We start from the raw sequence: 19,181 nt of genomic DNA, 5'->3' as shown, positions 1-19,181 counted from the left end.
TGATGTATGGACATATGAGAGAAGGGAAGGTGACCCTGACTACAGTCCCTTACAGGACATAGGGATGATATGGCAGACCTTGCCCCAGCTGACATGTGGCTGTGAAGAGGTGTAAAGTACTGATAAGAAGGCAGTCCTCCCTCCCTCCCCACCCTGGTATAACCTAATTGCTAGTTTATCAATAGTAACCTCATGCTTGCACTGCAGATATGGTTTATCTCCTGCTATTTAGAAATAACAACCAGCAAGAAAAGTTGCCCGGTATCATGTGATTTCATACATACTGTGTACAGTTATTTTTCCAGTCTCACTCATAATTAGTACTTGGGGCCATGTGCCAAGTAGAAATGGATAAGAGGAATATCCTTCCTAGCCTTCTAGGCCACCAGTGTCCTTTTCCAATTTTTAAACTGCTGTCACTGGACTCTGGCATTTCTTACCCAATTCATTTGCTTTCCGTGTTAATCATATGCAATGAAGATATGCATGGCCAACATTTAAACAGGCTGCAGATCAATTAGCGGTCTTAAGTTTATCTGATTTTTATCAAAGAAGACAGAGCTGTGGGTCGATTGTCAGAGCCTGTGTCAAGTTGACCTTTTCAGAGATGTCTACATTGCCAGTCCCCTGGGCAACTTGTTGTCCCCTGTTAGTCTCTGAATGGCAGAAGTCTGTTCTGCTCAAGCACAAAGTATACACAGATGTCTATATTACATTCTTATAGGTTTGACAGCAACTGCATGTTGTATCTATAAACTGTCCTTTAGCAGTGACACTTCCTCAATGATGATAAGCTAATTTATGCAACTAAATCTCCTTTGTGCAGAAATGAAAGCTAATTGAGTCATTACAAAGTAATTCAGGAAGGAATACCTTGTATAAATTGGCTTACTTTATAAATCCTTCTCAAGTGGTTTTCATGCATCCTAAATGGGACTAAGCAGCTTAGCAGCCATAAGATATCCAGAATGAACAAACCAACTTCAAGGAGCTGTGCAAATGCCTTTAGAGCAGCAAGTTTTGTTGACAAACACAAAAGTTAACAAAACCAAAATAAGCTTTACCAGGGCACTACAAAATTCATTACCCGAGGTGTGATGAACACTGTCCTGACTCAGCTTCCTTTGTTCTTCCATTTTCACTGAAGCATTGTCTTCTTCCTCTTCTGCAAATAAACAAAATAAATGACATGACATGCTGAAGGGTTTCTTTAGGGACAGCAACACAGGGTTCATGCCATTGTACAAGCAAAACTAAAAGTTTGTAACACATAAATATCACTTTTCAAAGAATAAAGGTAATCCACATTATATTCCTTTTTCAGTCATCTGAAGTTGAACAAATGAACCTCTTGCTATTTCCAAATAGCAACCTGACCAACTGGTTAGATAAAACTTAAGGTACGTGCTAATGCTTTACAGATTTTGTTTTAAACGTGTACAGAAATTCATTTGGAATAACTGTAAATTCAGTAAACACTTGCCTTGTCATTCCACATTATACTGATACACTACATGATACTGTGGCAGGAGGACCACAGATAAAATCACAGTCCCTAAGACATTTATAAAGAGAAAATGTATGAGATGAAAACCTGCAAGTTATTTATTATCAGACACTTTCTTATGTTTTCTCACTTCATCTTCACAGAAGGAGAGAAGGAAGATCCTCATCCTTCAAGGCAGTTCCACAAAATTATACTGAGGGCCTACCCTGTGTCATAGGCCATGGCAGATGTCAAGATTTCATAGATAAATAATTTTTGAATCCTCAGTTTACCGATGAGTAAACTGATACTCAAAAAGTGAGGTAACTTCAGAATTTTATTATTCAAACTTAGTTTCTGATTACAAAGCCCACATATTTTATCCTATACAAGTATTCAGCATTTTTCTATATTCTTTCTATACTCTTCCATCACATTCCTTTCCCAAGTTATAGGAAGACATGATAAAATTAAATAAGAATAGTTTTAAGCAGTATCATTAGACTATTTAATTCTTTAATATCAAAGAAACATGTATTATATTACTACTTTCCCCAGCTGAAAATTTATATACAATTTAGAAGTACTTAAAAGGGCACAAAAACAAAATGGCATGCCAAAGAATAACTGAGTTTAGAAAGAATAAGAAAATATACAAAACACAATACATGTCATTACGACTATTAAATAATTCCATCAAGAAATCTTTGTGTATTAACTACATGTAAGAAAGAAGATCTATGAGGGAGATAATTATATAGGAGCTTCTGCCCTCAGGAAGTTGTCAGGATCTAAAGGAAAATGGGCTCGGTGGCATAAACCTGGAAAGTGAGCAAAGTACTAAAGAAATTGGGGAATACCATGAAAGCTTTGAGGGATGGGAGAATTTGCTTGAGGAAAGATGGGAAGGAGGGTATGTCCAGACAGAGAGAAGGATGAACAAAGAAGGCAGCACAATCAGATTCACCTTGGCTAAAGAATGTGGTACTTACAGAGGAAGAGCAAGATGGGAGATAATGCTAGTTTGGGCCAGTTGCTGAAGGGCCATGAACATTTCTGCTATGAATTTCAGACTTTATTTGGTGGGTAATAAGAGTTCCAGAAGGCTTTTGAGCAGGAAAGGATATGAGTGGAACTATGAGGAACAGTAATCTGATCACATTGTCCAAGATAAACCTGCAGTGGGGACCTGGGGAATAGAGAGTACTCACAAGTCTAGTAAAGGAGAAGGTAGTCCTGAACTGAAGGGACAAAGAAAATGGGCAGGAGATGGATATGAGAGGAAAAGGGAAGTAGAATCGATAAACTTTGTGACTGAGTGGATATACAGGGGTGAGGGAAATTAAAAAAAAAAAAAGTAACTAAGGATTGTGAACTTAGGTTACTGAGATACTACTATTTTGTCTCCAAAAAGGGGATTGCCAGGATTAAGTTGTTTTGATGGGGGAAATTTAATGTGCTGGTAGGGCAACCCAGGGGCAACTGGAAAGAAGCAACAATGGAGTTTGGTAGAGAGTTCAGGTCTGCAGATGTAAATTTTGAAGTCTTATGCAAATATAAACAGTGATTAATCAAGATCTGCATTTCAAATCAATTTTGAGAGCCACCATACTGACAAGACAATTATTAACTGTTTTGAATTTTTGTAAATTAATTTAAACAAAATAATGAAAGTCCTAATATTAAGGAACAGCTGGAAATACTTAGCACTTTATATGTATTAGGTTGAGCAATGTGAAATTACCACTTTTTAAGGTCATGCTCAATGTCAGCAATTTCATATGGTTCAGTCAAACAGTAATCATTCACATGCACACCCATGTTCAGCGCAGCACAATTCACTGTAGCAAAGAGATGGAAACAACCTAAATGCCCATCAACAGATGAATGGATAACCAAACTATGGTACATTCACACAATGGAATACTATGCAACATTAAAGAATAATGAAGAATACACGAATCATCTCACAACATGGATGAATTTGGAGGACATTATGCTGAGTGAAATAAGTCAATCACAGAAAGACAAATATTGTATGAGTCCATTATTGTAAAAACTCAAGGAAAGGTTTATGCAGGGAAGGAAACTCACTTTGTTGTTTACCAGGGGTGGGAGGGAAGAGGAAGGAAAACTTTGGACTAGTTGGTGATCACATGGTGATTTGAGTGAGGGGAGGGATGGTATGAAAAAAGCCTGTGACCAGTATGGTGACAATGGGGAACGGGAGAACACAGAAATGTGCACACAAGATATAGAAAACAGAGCCAAATACTATTACACGCATAATACTGCATTACCACTGACACCAAGCACTCAAACCAAAAAAAAACAAAAAAACTTTCTGCCATCGAGTCAATTCCGACTCATAGACCCCCTTTGGGTTTCCAAGGCAGTAAATCTTTATGAAAGTAGACTGCCCACTCTTCCTTCCGCAGTGTAGCTGGTGGGTTTGAATCACCAATCTTCTGGTTAGCAGTCAAATACCTTAGGCATTACATCACCAGAGCTCCTTGCACCAAACACTAGGCTATGAGTAAATGCATAGACAGGTGAGAAGATCAGGTGGGGGTAAGCAGACAGGAATTATCCACATACATTACAGAGGAAATACAGGACAAGGTTAGAGTAGCTTCTCAGAGACAACCAAATACTTTTAGGGTATCAATCACTGGGTCTGTGGGCTTGGGACCATAGTCTTGGGAGACATCATGCTCAATTGGCACAACATAGTACTGATGGTATAGTGCCTAAGGCATTTGATTGCCAGTCAGAAGGCTGGCGTTTCAAACCCACCAGCCACTCCTCAGAAGGAAGACTGGCAATGTATTTCCAGGGATACTGCCTTGGAAACCCACAGAGGGTTCGCTATGAGTCAGAACCGACTTGATGGCACTAAGTTTGGTTTCTGGTTTGAGTACATCAAATTAATGACTAATTAACATATATGAAAGAGGAAGGTGTTTTCATATGGATTTTAAAGGTAGAAGGGACATCTACATTCCTACCTATTCATTTTACAGACAGTTATTTTTCTAAAAGGTGAAGGAGAAAGCTTTCCTTACTATTCAGACTTTCTCTTTTTCTAATGCTACCGTCCTTTCACAAATTCAATAAAAAAAACTCACTGCCGTCTACTTGGATCCGACTCATAGCAACCCCTCCTTGGGTTTCAAGGGGGTATCACTACAGAAATAGATTGCCCCATCTTCCTTCCAAGGAGTGGCTGGTGGGTTTGAACCGCCAGCCTTCTGGTTAGCAGTCAAATGCCTTAGGCATTACGCCACCAGAGCTCCCACAAATTCGATTGTTGTTGTTAGTTGTTGCTGTTATGTGCCATCGAGTCAGACCCGACTCATAGCGACCCCTCCTTGGATTTCTGAGGCAGTATCACTACGGAAGTAGATTACCCTATCTTCCTTCCGAGGAGGGCTGGTGGGTTTGAACCACCAGCCTTTTGGTTAGCAGTCAAGTGTCTTAGCCACTATGCTACCAGAGCTCCCACAAATTCAACAGCAAGGGGTAAATTAAAAAATAATTAAGTGCACTTGTCCTCAGACAAACCATAACCCCATCAATACAGTAAGTACTATTTCTGGCTCTTAAAAAGGGATGGTGGGATTTAGACTGGCAATGTCAGCCTCAAGACACCAGAAAAACTAATTCAGATTACACGGAAAAACTCTGATCTTTGGCAAAGTTAACAATGAATTTAGAAGAATTCATTTACTATAAATATATTTTTATTTTATTAAAAATTTCAATGCCTGTAATATGTGCTGGGGACTATAAGGAGGTATTAGAGAGCTTTGTCCTAAAGGAATTCATTCTTAAATTAACAGAACAATGGTATAAAAATCTATTTACTTGAGTATTAGTATGTACTGTGAAGCATCTGAACTGAAATCTATGGCAGATGCTTAATAGGCAAGGTTTAGGAGGATGAGATGCTCGTTAAAAATACTTCCTTTCTCCCTGTCAAACTAGTACTGATATTTTTAGGTCAAGGCCTTTATGCATTTCATCCATCAATTTTACTTAACAATATTCAAACAATTCATTTTATCTTAGGCTAAGACTACAAATATCATCCATATAAAAGACAATAAAATCAAAATTGATAATTGTGTCTTCTTTTTTAACTCTTACAGAAAAAATACTCAGACCAAACCTTGAATAGAAATTGACCCAAAGAGATGTTCAACAAATACTGAGTGAACAAATGGATTTAAAAGTCATAAAAAATCCTATTATATTCACTTATTAACAGGGCAAACCTATCTCAAACAAATATGTAATTAAAAAAAATACGTAAGGACAAGTCACTAAAATTCTAGGCAATAATTGCTTTTATAATATAATACAGATAGACACACTCACATGTTATTTTATTTTGGATTATTATTAACCATTTTATTTTGGTGTTAAGGCACAATGTCATTATGCAATACTAATTAATACCTCAAGTAATCAATGTTTGTGGGTTAATATATTCCATTCAACATTTTAATAACAGTAAACAAAAACAGCTCAGCTATGCAGGAAAATCCATCAAACCACACAGATGGTTATAAGGTTTTCATTATGTGGTTTCCATAGCAATCATATTGCAAATCTGGAAGCTTCTTGCAAATAAGCAGCTTGTATTTACATGCCTCTCAGCTGCAGCACAAAACTCTTCAACATCTCAAGTTATTATTCAAATCACACATTGTTAGAAGGATCATCAGGAGATATTTTGATCAGACAAGATGAAAAGAACAGTGCTGTGAACTAATTGCAGAAGATAATTTAAACACAGTTTAGATTACTAAATAATCAATGAGTATTACAAATGTTAGGGGCTCTGGTAGCATAGTGCCTAAGGCACTTGACTGCTAACCAGAAGGCTGGCGGTTCAAACCCACCAGCCACTCCTCAGAAGGAAGATGGGGCAATCTACTTCCATAGTGATGCTGCCTTGGAAACCCAAGGAGGGGTCTCTATGAGTTGGGTGTGACTCGATGGCACATAACAACAACATTACAAATGTTATGACGGTCATCAAAAGGTTTTTAACATTGCCCTTGTCAAAAATATTTTGTAAAATATGAAAGGTCCAGGAGCAACCAGACCTTATGTAATGCAAAGCATGAGTCCCTCCATTCATCTTTTTACTAGTTGTTTGACCATCTTTCTGAAAAAAAAGAAAGAAAGGAAAAACAGCAGACAACTGAGTCTTCCCATATCTTTTTAGGATGACTACCACTTGAAGAAATGCTTACTGTGGGAAAAATCAAGACTTTCTTTCTTTTTTTTTTTTTTCCTTCTAGATTAATCAATTTAATTTACAAATTGATCCAGTTCCATAACAGATGCATTATTAGCCTAATAAGGAACACAAATCTGGCTAGCTATGCAGAATTTACAAAATGGCTATTTCCAGCTTACTAATGTCCTTAGTTTTAGGATAAATTATCAAAAAGAAAAGTGATAAGCAAATGACATGTTTAGCTGATGATGCCTGAAAAAGGCTAAAGACAATTTGTTAGCACCAGGGCAGGTTGTGTGACGTTCACATCAGAGCTGAGGATTGATTTTCTCATCTCTTCCGGAGGGAAAAAGACAACAACATAAGAAAATATTTGACTCGCACAATGATTACCTTTCTCATTAACACCTTCAGAAAACATTTTGCTGAATTATGTATTTTAAATGACATAATATGTAGCATCAAAAGTTAAGCTCTAAAATAAATCTTCGCCTTATCTCTACCTGTTCAGATTTCATTTGATTATATGACTATATATTTGTCTCAAGAAAAATTAATGTCTGCTGCTTAAATGTTCATACTATATATGCACTTGTATCCATTATGTAACAGAATCCTCATAGTAATTTTATCAGGTAATAATGGATACTTTTTATCATCATCACTTTATGGGCACAAAAATGAAATTTACAGAGTTTGAATAACTTGTCCAGGTTCACACATCAGTTAGCACCAGAGCTAGGATTTCGTCCTGTGACACTAAAGCCCAAGCTCTTAATCATCAAGCCATACTGTCTCTTTCTTAATCCTCATTAAAATTTTCAGTTTATAAATGGATTGTTTTCTAAAATGTCATTTGAATTTTGGCTGCTTGAGGATTTGGAAAACATTTTCACACACACACCTCCCCTAAAGCCAACACTGATACTTAGTAAAATTTTCTAATGCAACTAACTAACAATTAAGAAACATTTCTGTCTGGACCAAACAGCTTCTTTTCTTTCTCACTTAATTTCAATAAAGAAGACAAGTTTAAGTGCAGATGAAAAAAATGAGACTTTCTACCACAAAGATCTGAAAGAAGATTCACCGACATTTTAGAGCAATAAGCTTTCCTGCACATTTCATCAAAGCATCAGGATCCAGAAAGTTGCAAGCAAGATGGCTCTGAGTAGGGAGAAGATGGAGGAATTTAAGACACCTCTGGCTAATCCTAGCTGTACAATGTAAAACAAGGAAGAAATGCTAAAAGGATTTATGCAAATGGTTCCTTACCCCATCTTTTCTCCCAAGTCCTGGGGCAAGCTATGAAGGTGGTAAAAGGGTTTGAAGTGTTGAAGACAGAGTCAAAGGATGGTATAGGCAAGGAGATTCAAATTTATGACAATGAGGGAAAGTGAGTACCTTATAGGGCCTATGAACCAAAGACTGCTGGTAATTTAAAATATGATGCTTCTAAAAGATTCTCTATAATAAAGATGTGTTTTTATAAAGATATAAATATGTGCCTTTTACTTATATCTTTAAGTATGTGCCTTTTAGGAGCTCTGGTAGCGTAGTGCCTAAGGCACTTGACTGCTAACCAGAAGACTGGCAGTTCGAACCCACCAGCCACTCCTCAGAAGGAAGGTTGGGCAATCCACTTCCATTGTGATACCACCTCAGAAACCCAAGGAGGGGTCACTGTAAGTTGGGTTCGACTCAATGGCACATAACAACAACATGTGCCTTTTAACATCATACTAATGTCGAAATGAACAGGAGGATAAAGATGACTGAAATCATGTATTTAGTCATGTTTACTCTCCTGGAAATAGGCAAACTGGGGCCTGTTATAGTTCTAGTTACTTGTGTAACCTTGACACTATCTCCAATTCTCAGTGTCATCTCTGTAAAGTAAGAAGAATAATGTCAATCCCATAGCACTTTTAACAAGGATTTGGGGAGGGCAATGAGTTAAACAGACTTCTCAGGAGAAAAAAAAACTCATCTCATTACCATGCATTATCAAGTTTACAACCTTAGGAGGTAGGTGTTTGCAACCACTTACTAGTTGAGCAACCCAAAAGGTTAGTATTATATTTAAAAAAACAACAATAATAAGCTACATTTGTTCCATACAATCTAATATTCAACATTAGCATTCTATTCTCATAGAGATTAACGTGAAAAAATTACTGTACTTCAAAAGACAAGGAAATGTTATTATACTACAGTAAATTTATGTACCATAATACTACAATTAATGATTTAGCACAAATTTGAAAATGCAAACATAATGACCTTTCACACAAATATTAACTTTGTCAACATCATCATTGGGATATCGGGAAAAAACACAAAGTCAGGCAAAGCTCCCGTTTCACAGAATCAGAGGAAAACTCTTAAGAGAAAGAAACCTTAGAGATAATCCAGTTCAAGTCCTCATTACATTATAGTAGGACGGGAAATGACTGGGTCAAGGTCATGCAACTCGCCCCCTGAGCAAGGACCTCTTCCCCCTGCACTGCCTTTTATCAACATGCATTGGAGACAGTTGAGAAAAAGTCATCTGCTGCTTGACATGTATTTCTGTATTTCAGTAGTTTTATCTAGACTTGATAATCTATAGGCAATTATGGTAGACAAGGACAGCACACAGGTTCAAAATAAGATTTTAATAGTTCAGGATTCTGTCAATCAGAAGCAACTGTCAGTCAGAAAATGGTATTACTCCTAAACAGCACCAGAGATAGGGAAATTATGAAGTCTGGTTCCTTCTGTCCCACTGTATTATTCACCGTGTGTTATAATAGAAAATCCCACTAATTACTCTGTTGTTGTTGTTGTTTGCCGTCGAGTCGGACCTACTAATTATTCTAGAAAGCCCAAATTCTTAGCTTTTTAATTAAAATTTAAAATACATTCCGCAACATTAAAATTCTTTTAGCCCAAGAAGGTCAGCATTCGATTACCTTTCAGTAACAGTAAACTCTGTGGAGCACAGTTCTACTCTGACGCGCATGGGGTCATCATTGAGTTGCAATCAGCTCAACAGCAACTGATTTTGTTTCATTTTTGGACCTGACTCTGAATGTCTGGTAAAATGATAGTTTGCCACATATGGGTTTGACTTATGTACGACCTATAGTTATAAACCAACTCCAGAAAGCCTATTCTATGAAAAAAAGCTGAGGTACATACAATGGTTTGTGATAAGTAGGTGCTACTTTGTGAAGCACATCAAAACATTATTATTATTATTATTATTATTATTATTACTGTATTATTATGTTAAAGATGTTTTAGTGTATCTGGAAGTGTTTCTTTAATGTTTTTTATGCATAGAAAGGTAGACTATGTACAGTATACTAAGACAAACATTTGACTAATTGGTGTCAGATTGTATCTAATTGTTCCAACTTAGGTACAAATTTGACTTAATGACAGTCATAGGAATGAAACCCGTATTCTAGGGACTGCCTGTATTCATTCTCTTAAAAAAAATTAACTTAATTTTTTAATTATTATTCTTTTTATAAAAGTATTATCTGGTCATTGGTGAAAATCAGAAAATAAGATAAGCAAATATGAAAAAAAATTTACATCATCAATAACCTAGAGATAACCACTATTAACAGCTTGATATGTATTCTTCTAGGTTACTTTTAGGAGCTCTGGTGGCATAGTGCCTAAGGCATCTGACTGCTAAGCAGACACTAGTGGTTCAAACCCACCAGCCACTCCTTGGAAGGAAGACTGGACAATCTACTTCCATAGAAATACTGCCTCGGAAACCCAAGGAGGGGTCCCTATGAGTTGGAGCCGACTACACAGCAGTGCATTGTTGTGTTGAGTTGCATTGCGAGGCCACTTTTATTCAGTTTCGGGTTCCTCTTTAATCTTATTTTTAATACCATAAATGTGTGTGTGTGTGTGTGTGTATACATATAGTTTTCATTGTAAATTGTTTTGAATCCCTTTTTCGAAAGTAAAATACTCCATCTCAACTTACTTTTTGGTTTTTAATTTTATTTTCTAGAAAAAATACTATCTAATGATAAATAGGTTGTTGCTAAGATTATTTAATGGTAATGTGGTTGCTTTATAAGGATCTGTAACTGTCTATTATAACCTGAGGAAGAAGGTGGACATTCCCAGAATTTGGCTCTATTTCCTCTGAGTGTCTATGTAAATATGCTCTCTCTCGTCACATGCATTGCACCTTAACTGTATTTTCAAGAAACCAAGAAAGAAGGCAGTGTCTCAGGAGAGGAACTATCACTCCCATCAGACTTACTTATGCCAAATTCCTTGCACCAGCTGTGCTTTCCAATACCCTTTTGGGATGGTGGATACAGGAGAGTATCTGTGAGGTTAAAACTATTTTCAAAATAATACCAAGACATTATTTACCTTCTACACTGGCTAATATTTGCACTGATGGTGCAAAGCAATGATGGGTAAAACTGCTGACACCTTAGTATAAATCAAGGCATATCACAACAAACTATCATATTTTTCTGCTGCCATGGATTAGCATTAAAAAAAGAAATGGGGGGGTGCCCCTTTCACTTAAGAACGTCCTTGATGAAGAAGTGAAAAATAATTATTCTTTTCATTTAAAAATTCTTGAGTACAACTTAGTATATTAAAGTCCTTTCAATATACTGTATAACAAAATCAGAACAACACATAAAACATATTGCTGTATCTCCAGATGGGCAAGAGTTTAAGTGATGAGCAGATCTAGCTGTATTTTCCATAGAACACCACTGTTATTTGAAAGAATGACTGACAGGCAAACTATGGTTATTCAGGCTTGGGAATCTGGCAGACATTTTCTCAAAAAACAAACAAAATGAGATTATTACTTCTAAGAAAACAAATGACAATATTTATTGCAATGATAAAATTTGAAATTTCAAGCAAAAATTAGAATTTTAGAAACTTTAATCTGCTACTGTATGACAGCTCCCAAATATTTAAGAATCTAATGAGATCACTGGTGGATTAACGAATGTGGAGTTTTTTGTATTGTATAGTGAAAGGTGTCAATATTTGGAAGTTCTTAGAATGCAGTAAACCAACATTTTCCAATTGACCAATGCATGATTTTATGACATTATTTTATAAATTGATTGTACTTATTTTGTAAAATCTTGCATGGGTAAAAGATCCATTGCAAAGTGCAAGAAAAACTCATGAATGTTTAATGCAACAGAGTATGAAATCTTCACTACTATGGTTAAAGATTCCACACTGAACCTAATCTTTAACTACCACTTCTTAAGTCTGGGTGCAAATCAAAGAATAATATCTACAATCACCTGTAAGCACTATTAAAATATCTCCTTCTTCCTACTACATCAGAAGGCTGGATTTTCATCATATGCTAAATGTATTTAGGCTAAAATAACATACCACAACCAACTGAATGCAGAAGATGTGAGAATCTAATTGTTTTCTATTAAGATAGACATTTTAGAGATATATAATATGTAAAACAAATGACATTTGTCTTACTAAATTTTTTTTTTGGAAAATTTAACTATTTTTCCTAAAAATATGTTAATATGTTCACATGTAATAGGTGTACCATTTTGATGCTTTTTATATGTAAATTAATAAATATTTAAATTTCTTTGTTTTAATTTCTAATTCAGTAAATATCAATAGATACAACCCACATAAACAAGAGATTTTAGAGGTCCTCAATAATGTTTAAGAGTGTAAAAGGCACCTGAGACCACAAACTTTGAGAATGACTTATCTGTACTTTCTAGAGTAGTTTTAGTTAAGTATCTACACATTGTTGATGGACCACATAAAAAGATTGCCATCCTGCTAACCTAGACACTAAAAAAACAAAACAAACAAACAAACAAAAAAACCCACTGCCATCAAGTCAATTCTGATTCATAGCGACCCACATTGGGTTTCTGAGACAGTAAATCTTGACGGAAGTAGATTGCCCAGTCTTCCTTCTGCGGAGTGGCTGGTGGGTTTAAACCACTAACCTTCTGGTTAGCAGTCAGATGCCTTAGGCACTGTGCTATCAAAGCTCCTTACCTAGAACTAGTTTGTAATTATCGTATATTCCCCGAGCACCCAACTCAGGATTAAATCATATTTCACTGTTGACTCATATTGAGTTGCTGTCCAAAATCCCTATGTGTTTTTCTCATTTGCTGCTAAGCCAAGTCTTTCCTTTCTTGTACTTGTGCAACTAGATTTTTGGAGCAAGTGTGACATCCTATTATACTTCATTTTGTTAGATTTGACCCACACTTTCGGCCTATTGAGAGCATAGCCTGTATAGCATCATCTAAGGCAACGATGAAAGTGTTGGATAACAGAATATTGAGAATAAAGTCCTGAAGCATTTATCAGCACCCTTTGGCTATAACTTATAGTTAGTTATCCAGTGGTCTTTATGTCTACAAAGGTTTCACAAAATCCTGGACAAAGGCCTTCCTGAAGGCTCAGTATGTTTGTTGTTTTATTGAACCCATGCTGGATTCCAACGATCGATGTTTCATCTTCTAGAACTTATTTTAGTTACTTCATTGGACTTCACTTCAAAGTCTCCAAACTATCTAGAATTTACGGAATCCCCCCTTAGTGGATAATGTGGTACTCCTCCCATATGCCCTCTTCAGGGCTAACACAGCCATTCTCCATCCGCAGGAACTAGAGGGTGTGACTGGCTTCAAAGCTGTGTCCTTCACTAGGAATTGCCCTCAGCTTTTAGGAGTTGCCTCACTCAAAGTTACACCCTCCCTAGAGGAATGACTAATTAATGTGGGGATACAATACAGGCCCATCTGCCTCAATCTGACATAACCCTAAAGAGTCATCCACGACCCAGAGCTTCTTGAAAGTTGGGCTGAGGGCTTAGTCATAGTTACACTGTGAGTCAACTTCTGCGCCTGCCCAACCTCACCTCCCTCACTTTCATACAATCTCCTGAAACCACTCACCAGTAAACCTTCTACATCTGATTATCTCACAGTCTATTTTGAGGAATCTAATTTAAGATACTGCCACTTTTCACTTTTTGAAAAGTTCTTATTTTATTGGAACTCGATACTTTTAACATCTTTCTCATCTTTCATGTTTCCCTTAAAATCATGGATGAAAGTACAATAACTTCATGTGCAAGTTCTCTTAGTCTTGTAATGTAGTTTTATCTAGGCCAAAAGACAAATATAATTCCTATTCCTCCTTCCAGACCTAGCTAAAATGTCTCCCAATTGAGGAAGCTTACCCTAACCTCTCCAGGCAGCTGGCTACTCTTATACCTAAGCTCTCACAGCCCTTGGCACAGGCCTCCTTATCATCCCTCCTGTAGAGTACCATAAATATTTGTCTACTAGTATACTTTTCCTCTAGGTGTAAACCCCAGGAGGGGTCACTATGAGTCAGACCGAACTCAATGGCACATAATAACAACAACAACAGTCTAAGACAGGAGTTGGAACAAAATATGTTTTCTGTAAGTGTTTGTTAACGTTAACTGAATACTAAATGAAATTTTGTTAGCTATGTGTTACATTAGAATCTCTTTGCCCATTCTGGGCTTCTATTATCTTTTACCAGCCTTATCAGTGGGAAGAAAATTCTTGACAAAAAAGGAGTCAATAAAATAGAACCTGAGTTCTGCTTTCTCTGGACTACTGCCCCTAATAAATTTTGAAAACAAACAAAAACGCACAGACTGTACATCTGTTTTTTTTTAACTTGGCATAATTTACAAACGTCAGCTATTTTCATATTTTCTTTGTTATTTGCCCATTTCTATTGTTGACACGTCCCTTTAAAATTTGTATCCACTGGATAGGTTTTAGCACAGGACGTTGATTTATTTTACTATCTCCCCCCTTTTTTCCTTATTGAGATCATTTGCAACTGAAATTCAAATAGCATTTTTAAATAATTATGCTTTATATGATTTTTCTGAAATCTGCCTTCCTAAAATCTAGGCAAATATGTCTTTTCTTCACTTGTTATCATAGATTCTAAGATGACAACTACTTTTGTCTAATTTTTCCACCAATTAAGACTGAATATAGAAGCAGTCCCCCTATTTATTTCCTATATCCTTCTGTCTGCTTCGTTTTTTAACATGCTACTTCCAAGTTTAAACTATATCTGATGGAAGAAAAAGATGCTGTTTTAGTAACTATTTATTGCTTTCTCTCCCTTTTCATATCCTTAGTGTCAGTTACTCTTAGTTAAAAATTCTCAGTTGCTGAATATTAGAAAAACTAACCACCTTGACTGCTGCTGGCTCCATGTGTCCCGGCCCCTAAGAAGCTGAGGGGCAGGGAGAGAGTCATTCTCTGTCTCTAGGTCCTCTGGGCTCAGCTGGTTGTGCCTGAGAGTAATAGCTACCACCTGCTTTAAAAACAAAACAAAACAAAAAACAGTTGTCACTGAGTCCATTTCAACTATAGAGACCCCACGTGTGTCACAGTAGAACTGTACTCCATAGGGTTTTCAATGGCTTTTGTTCTATAACATTTTTCCCATAGGTTTTCAGGCCTTTCTTCTCAGGTGCCTCTGGGTGCCTTTAGGTTAGCAGCCAAGAGTTGTTAACTGTCTGTACTACCCGGGACTCTACCACCTATTTAGAAACTCTAAGTCCAGGGAATGGAAGGGATCAAGCACACAGTATTAGAATATTCACTATTTATAGGAGCATTATTAAATAACAACCCACTTGGATTTTTCTATTACCACTATATGCTCTTTCTGTGATATGTAACTTCCAGTTTGGGACTAGATATTATGAGCCATCTCAATATCCCTGTACAACATCATGACACCTTGTTGACTTACAGGAGTGGTTTTCACATTTGAACTTACATCAGAATCACCTAGGGGCCTTGTTAAACCATAGATTGCTGGGCTGGACTCATGGAGCTTCTGACTCGGTCAGACTGAAGTGGGCCCAAGAATCTGCATTTCTAACTAGCTCCCAGGTGATGCTGATGATGCTGTTCCAGGACTGCACTTCAGGAACCACCGAACTACGGCCAGGTCTTCTGAGTTTCTCCTTTTACAGAAGGCTTCAAATTGTTTTCAGTTTCCTATAATTATTTGAATGTAACTTAATTAGAACATTGCCTCTTCAAATATCATTTGCCTTTTAAGTTTCAAAGCATAAGAATACCCCACTCAATAATACTAAAGTAAAATTAATTATAATGGAATTAGTAAAACAGAAATTAATTTCATATATACTCCCAAAAGATGCAATGGAACTACAAATAAAATTTGTATTCCAGAAGTTCATATAACTCTCATTTACTAGCTACACAAACTTAGACAGGTTAATTAAACCCTCTGAACTTCAATTTTCTCATCTAGAGAACAGTAATGTAAAATATACTTTAAAGAATTATTATGAGGATAAAATGAGGTAAAGGGGCAAACACAACACCTACCAAATAGTAGAATTATACTAACAATGATTATAACAATCTGAGGATTTCCTATATACCAAGTACCATGTTAACTACTATATACATGTATGTTTTGTTCAATCCTCAAAATCCAATGAGGAAGCTATTATTATTTTTCCCATTCTACAGATGGAGAAACAGAGGCAAAGAGCCATTTTGTAACTTGCTCAACATACATAGCTATAAGAAGTAGCATCAGGACAGGACTTGAAGTCAGGCAGTTTGCCTCCATTCTGAAACTGTATGTTTTTCTCTTCCCTTTCAGTGTGTTGTTGTTGTTGTTGTTGTTATTTGCTGTCGAGTCGGCCCCGACTCATAGCGACCCCTCCTTGGGTTTCCGAGGCAGTATCGCTACGGAAGTAGGATTGCCCAACCTTCCTTCCGAGGAGTGGCTGGTGGATTTGAACCGCCAGCCTTCTGGTTAGCAGTCAAGTGCCTTAGCCACTATGCTACCAGAGCTCCCCCTTTCAGTGTAAGACACTGTTATTTGTTAGATAATTAAACAGTATTTTAACCTATTCCATAACATGCAACTTCGGAGAAAGTTAACATTCATAAATTCATGATGTCATATCGATATTTATTTTTAACACTCTTCATTGACAAAATAACTTGGCATCACTAACTGTCTAAAAAAATAACTCCTTTGGAAAATGGTGTACACTGTTGGACAACAGAGAAGAATTATGTTTGTAATGGCCACAGAAAGTGAAAACATTGGCATCTGCCATCAACATTTTTCTTTCCTGTGGAAGGCAGCTTGCAAATGGAAAAACTCATCTCCTACCATCTTCCTCCCAGAGACTGGATATGACGAAAAAACAGACCTGAGGCAAGTACTGCTGAGAACAGCTTCTGTCCTAGCCAACAGCTAAGAAAATTTACTAATCTTGAGTAAGATAGCTATAGTTCCTCACCAGATTTGACTGCAGTAACACATGAAAAATGCAGCAAATTAAAACATTTTATATAATACAAAAGAATGACATTCTAAAACACAAATTTCCATTTACCTATGAGGGGCTGTGCATAGACTTTCACAATGATGTTTTTAAGGTGTTTTTAATTTTCAGGTGCAATTTTATGACACAAATTAATGATAAAATATATTATAATGCCTGAAAAATGAAGAATCTTCTAGAATTAGAATCTTTCTATAGGAAAATAAACTGTTGCTGTGGAGTCAATTCTGACTCCTAATGACCCTACAGGGCAGAGCTGAAGTGTCCCACAGGGTTTCCACTGTTGTAATCACTACAAAAGCAGACTGTCACATCTTTCTTCTGTGGAGTAGCTGATGGGTTCAAACCACTGATCTTTCCGTTAGTAGCCAAGTGCTTAATTACTGCACCACCAGGACTCCTTTCTATTGTTGTTGTTGTTGTTATGTGCCGTTGAGTCGGACCGACTCATAGCGACCCGTCCTTGGGTTTCTGAGGCAGTATCACTACTACGTCAAGTGCCTTAGGCACTACGCTACAAACTCCAAAAACTCACTGCCATTGAGTTGATTCTGACTCACGGGTTTCCAAGGCTGTACATCTATCTTTGTAGAAGGAAACTGCCTCATCTTTCTTACTCAGAGTGACTGGTGGGTTTGAACCACCGACTGTTTGGTTAGTAGCCAAATGCCTTAACCACTACACCACCAGAATCCCTTTTCTACAGAAAGGAGCTGCAAAAAGAAGCAAGGTAGAACTTGCAGGAAGAGGAAAGGAAGGTTAGGTATACAAAACTCATCTGATGAAGGCTTTGGCATTCATATTCATAGTATCTTATATTATCCAAAGGAGATAAGAATAAAAATTTGAGCTTAAAAACCAACACACTTGCTCAGTTTTGGCTCCCTAAAGGGATAAGTGGAGCTCTGGTAGCATAGTGCCTAAGGCACTTGACTGCTAACCAGAAGGCTGGTGGTTCAAACCCACCAGCCATTCCTCAGAAGGAAGGTTGGGCAATCTACCTTCAGATTAGCCTCAGAAACCCAAGGAGGGGTCCCTATGAGTTGGGTCTGACTCCATGGCACATAACAACAACAACAAAGGGATAAACTGACCTTTCATTTGCAAAGTTTCTTTAACTTAGACTCCAGAAATAAAGCCAACATAAATAAAGAAAATGCCTGCTCTTATGTAAAGAGCCAAGGTTTTTACTGTGTATGACAGGCAAACCAGATCTTACTTTCTGAGAGTCTCACCCAACAGTGTCCAGGGTAGCAAACAGAGTAAATTTATCCACTCTGGGAACACAAATCCTTGCTACCTTAGGGATTTGGGCTTAGCCAGTGTATGTGCTCCAAAACTGACCCCAGCCTGTTTTTCAGTGTGGCATTCTTGTTTTCTCATTCCAAAATCACAACTGTTTAGTTAAAGGAAAATAAAAGATAGTTAAATATGACATAAAGTTTTCCTGGCATTTTCAGTTAAAATATATATTATGCCATAATTATATATATTAAAATACAATTTAAATTTTTATTTCCATCTAATTAATGCAATCAAACATGTAAATTTAATGGCGTACCCAACTATACTACTTAATTAAAAGTTCATTCAATGTTTATTGTCCTTGCTTATAGTAAATCGTTGGTTTAAAGAGATACGTGAAATGACACATGAACTATCCTGGACAGTCTAATTAGAAGCAAAATGTTAACTATCTAAATGTGGTTTGATCTTATAAGTTATTTATTCCCACGATAGCTAAATAAAAGTAGTTATCAACTAACTATTACAGAATTCAGGCAGTTATAAATAGTTTTATCATTTGAGGCTTTTTTTAATTTTAGCTTTAGAAATTAATTTCTGAATTAAAAAAACTCAAGAAGAAAAATTATCTCAATATAGTTCACTTTAGCAAGGAAATATAATACATGACTTGGCATGTGTCCACAGGAAAAGTCTGGCTCCCAGATGCTTCTTGCAGCCCACAGTGGACTCGACAAGTTTAAACAGCCAACAATGTGCACTCACTGCGCTGATGACACAGCGACCAG

General features: G+C 36.8%; 1 protein-coding gene across 1 annotated transcript in view; it reads right to left on the bottom strand.

Moving 5' to 3' along the window:
* SKAP2 (src kinase associated phosphoprotein 2) overlaps nt 1–19,181 on the bottom strand; it is a 231,751-nt gene that overhangs the window by 19,578 nt on the left and 192,992 nt on the right. Inside the window, exon 10 of the mRNA XM_007945727.2 lies at nt 1,088–1,165. Within this exon, the coding sequence (XP_007943918.1) occupies nt 1,088–1,165 (78 nt within the window). The remainder of the gene's footprint in view (nt 1–1,087; nt 1,166–19,181) is intronic.

Source organism: Orycteropus afer, unplaced genomic scaffold, assembly GCF_000298275.1.
Source record: "Orycteropus afer afer isolate SDZICR_OR568_19922 unplaced genomic scaffold, OryAfe1.0 scaffold00008, whole genome shotgun sequence".
NCBI lineage: Eukaryota > Metazoa > Chordata > Mammalia > Tubulidentata > Orycteropodidae > Orycteropus > Orycteropus afer.
This window is presented reverse-complemented; position numbering and strand designations above follow the sequence as displayed.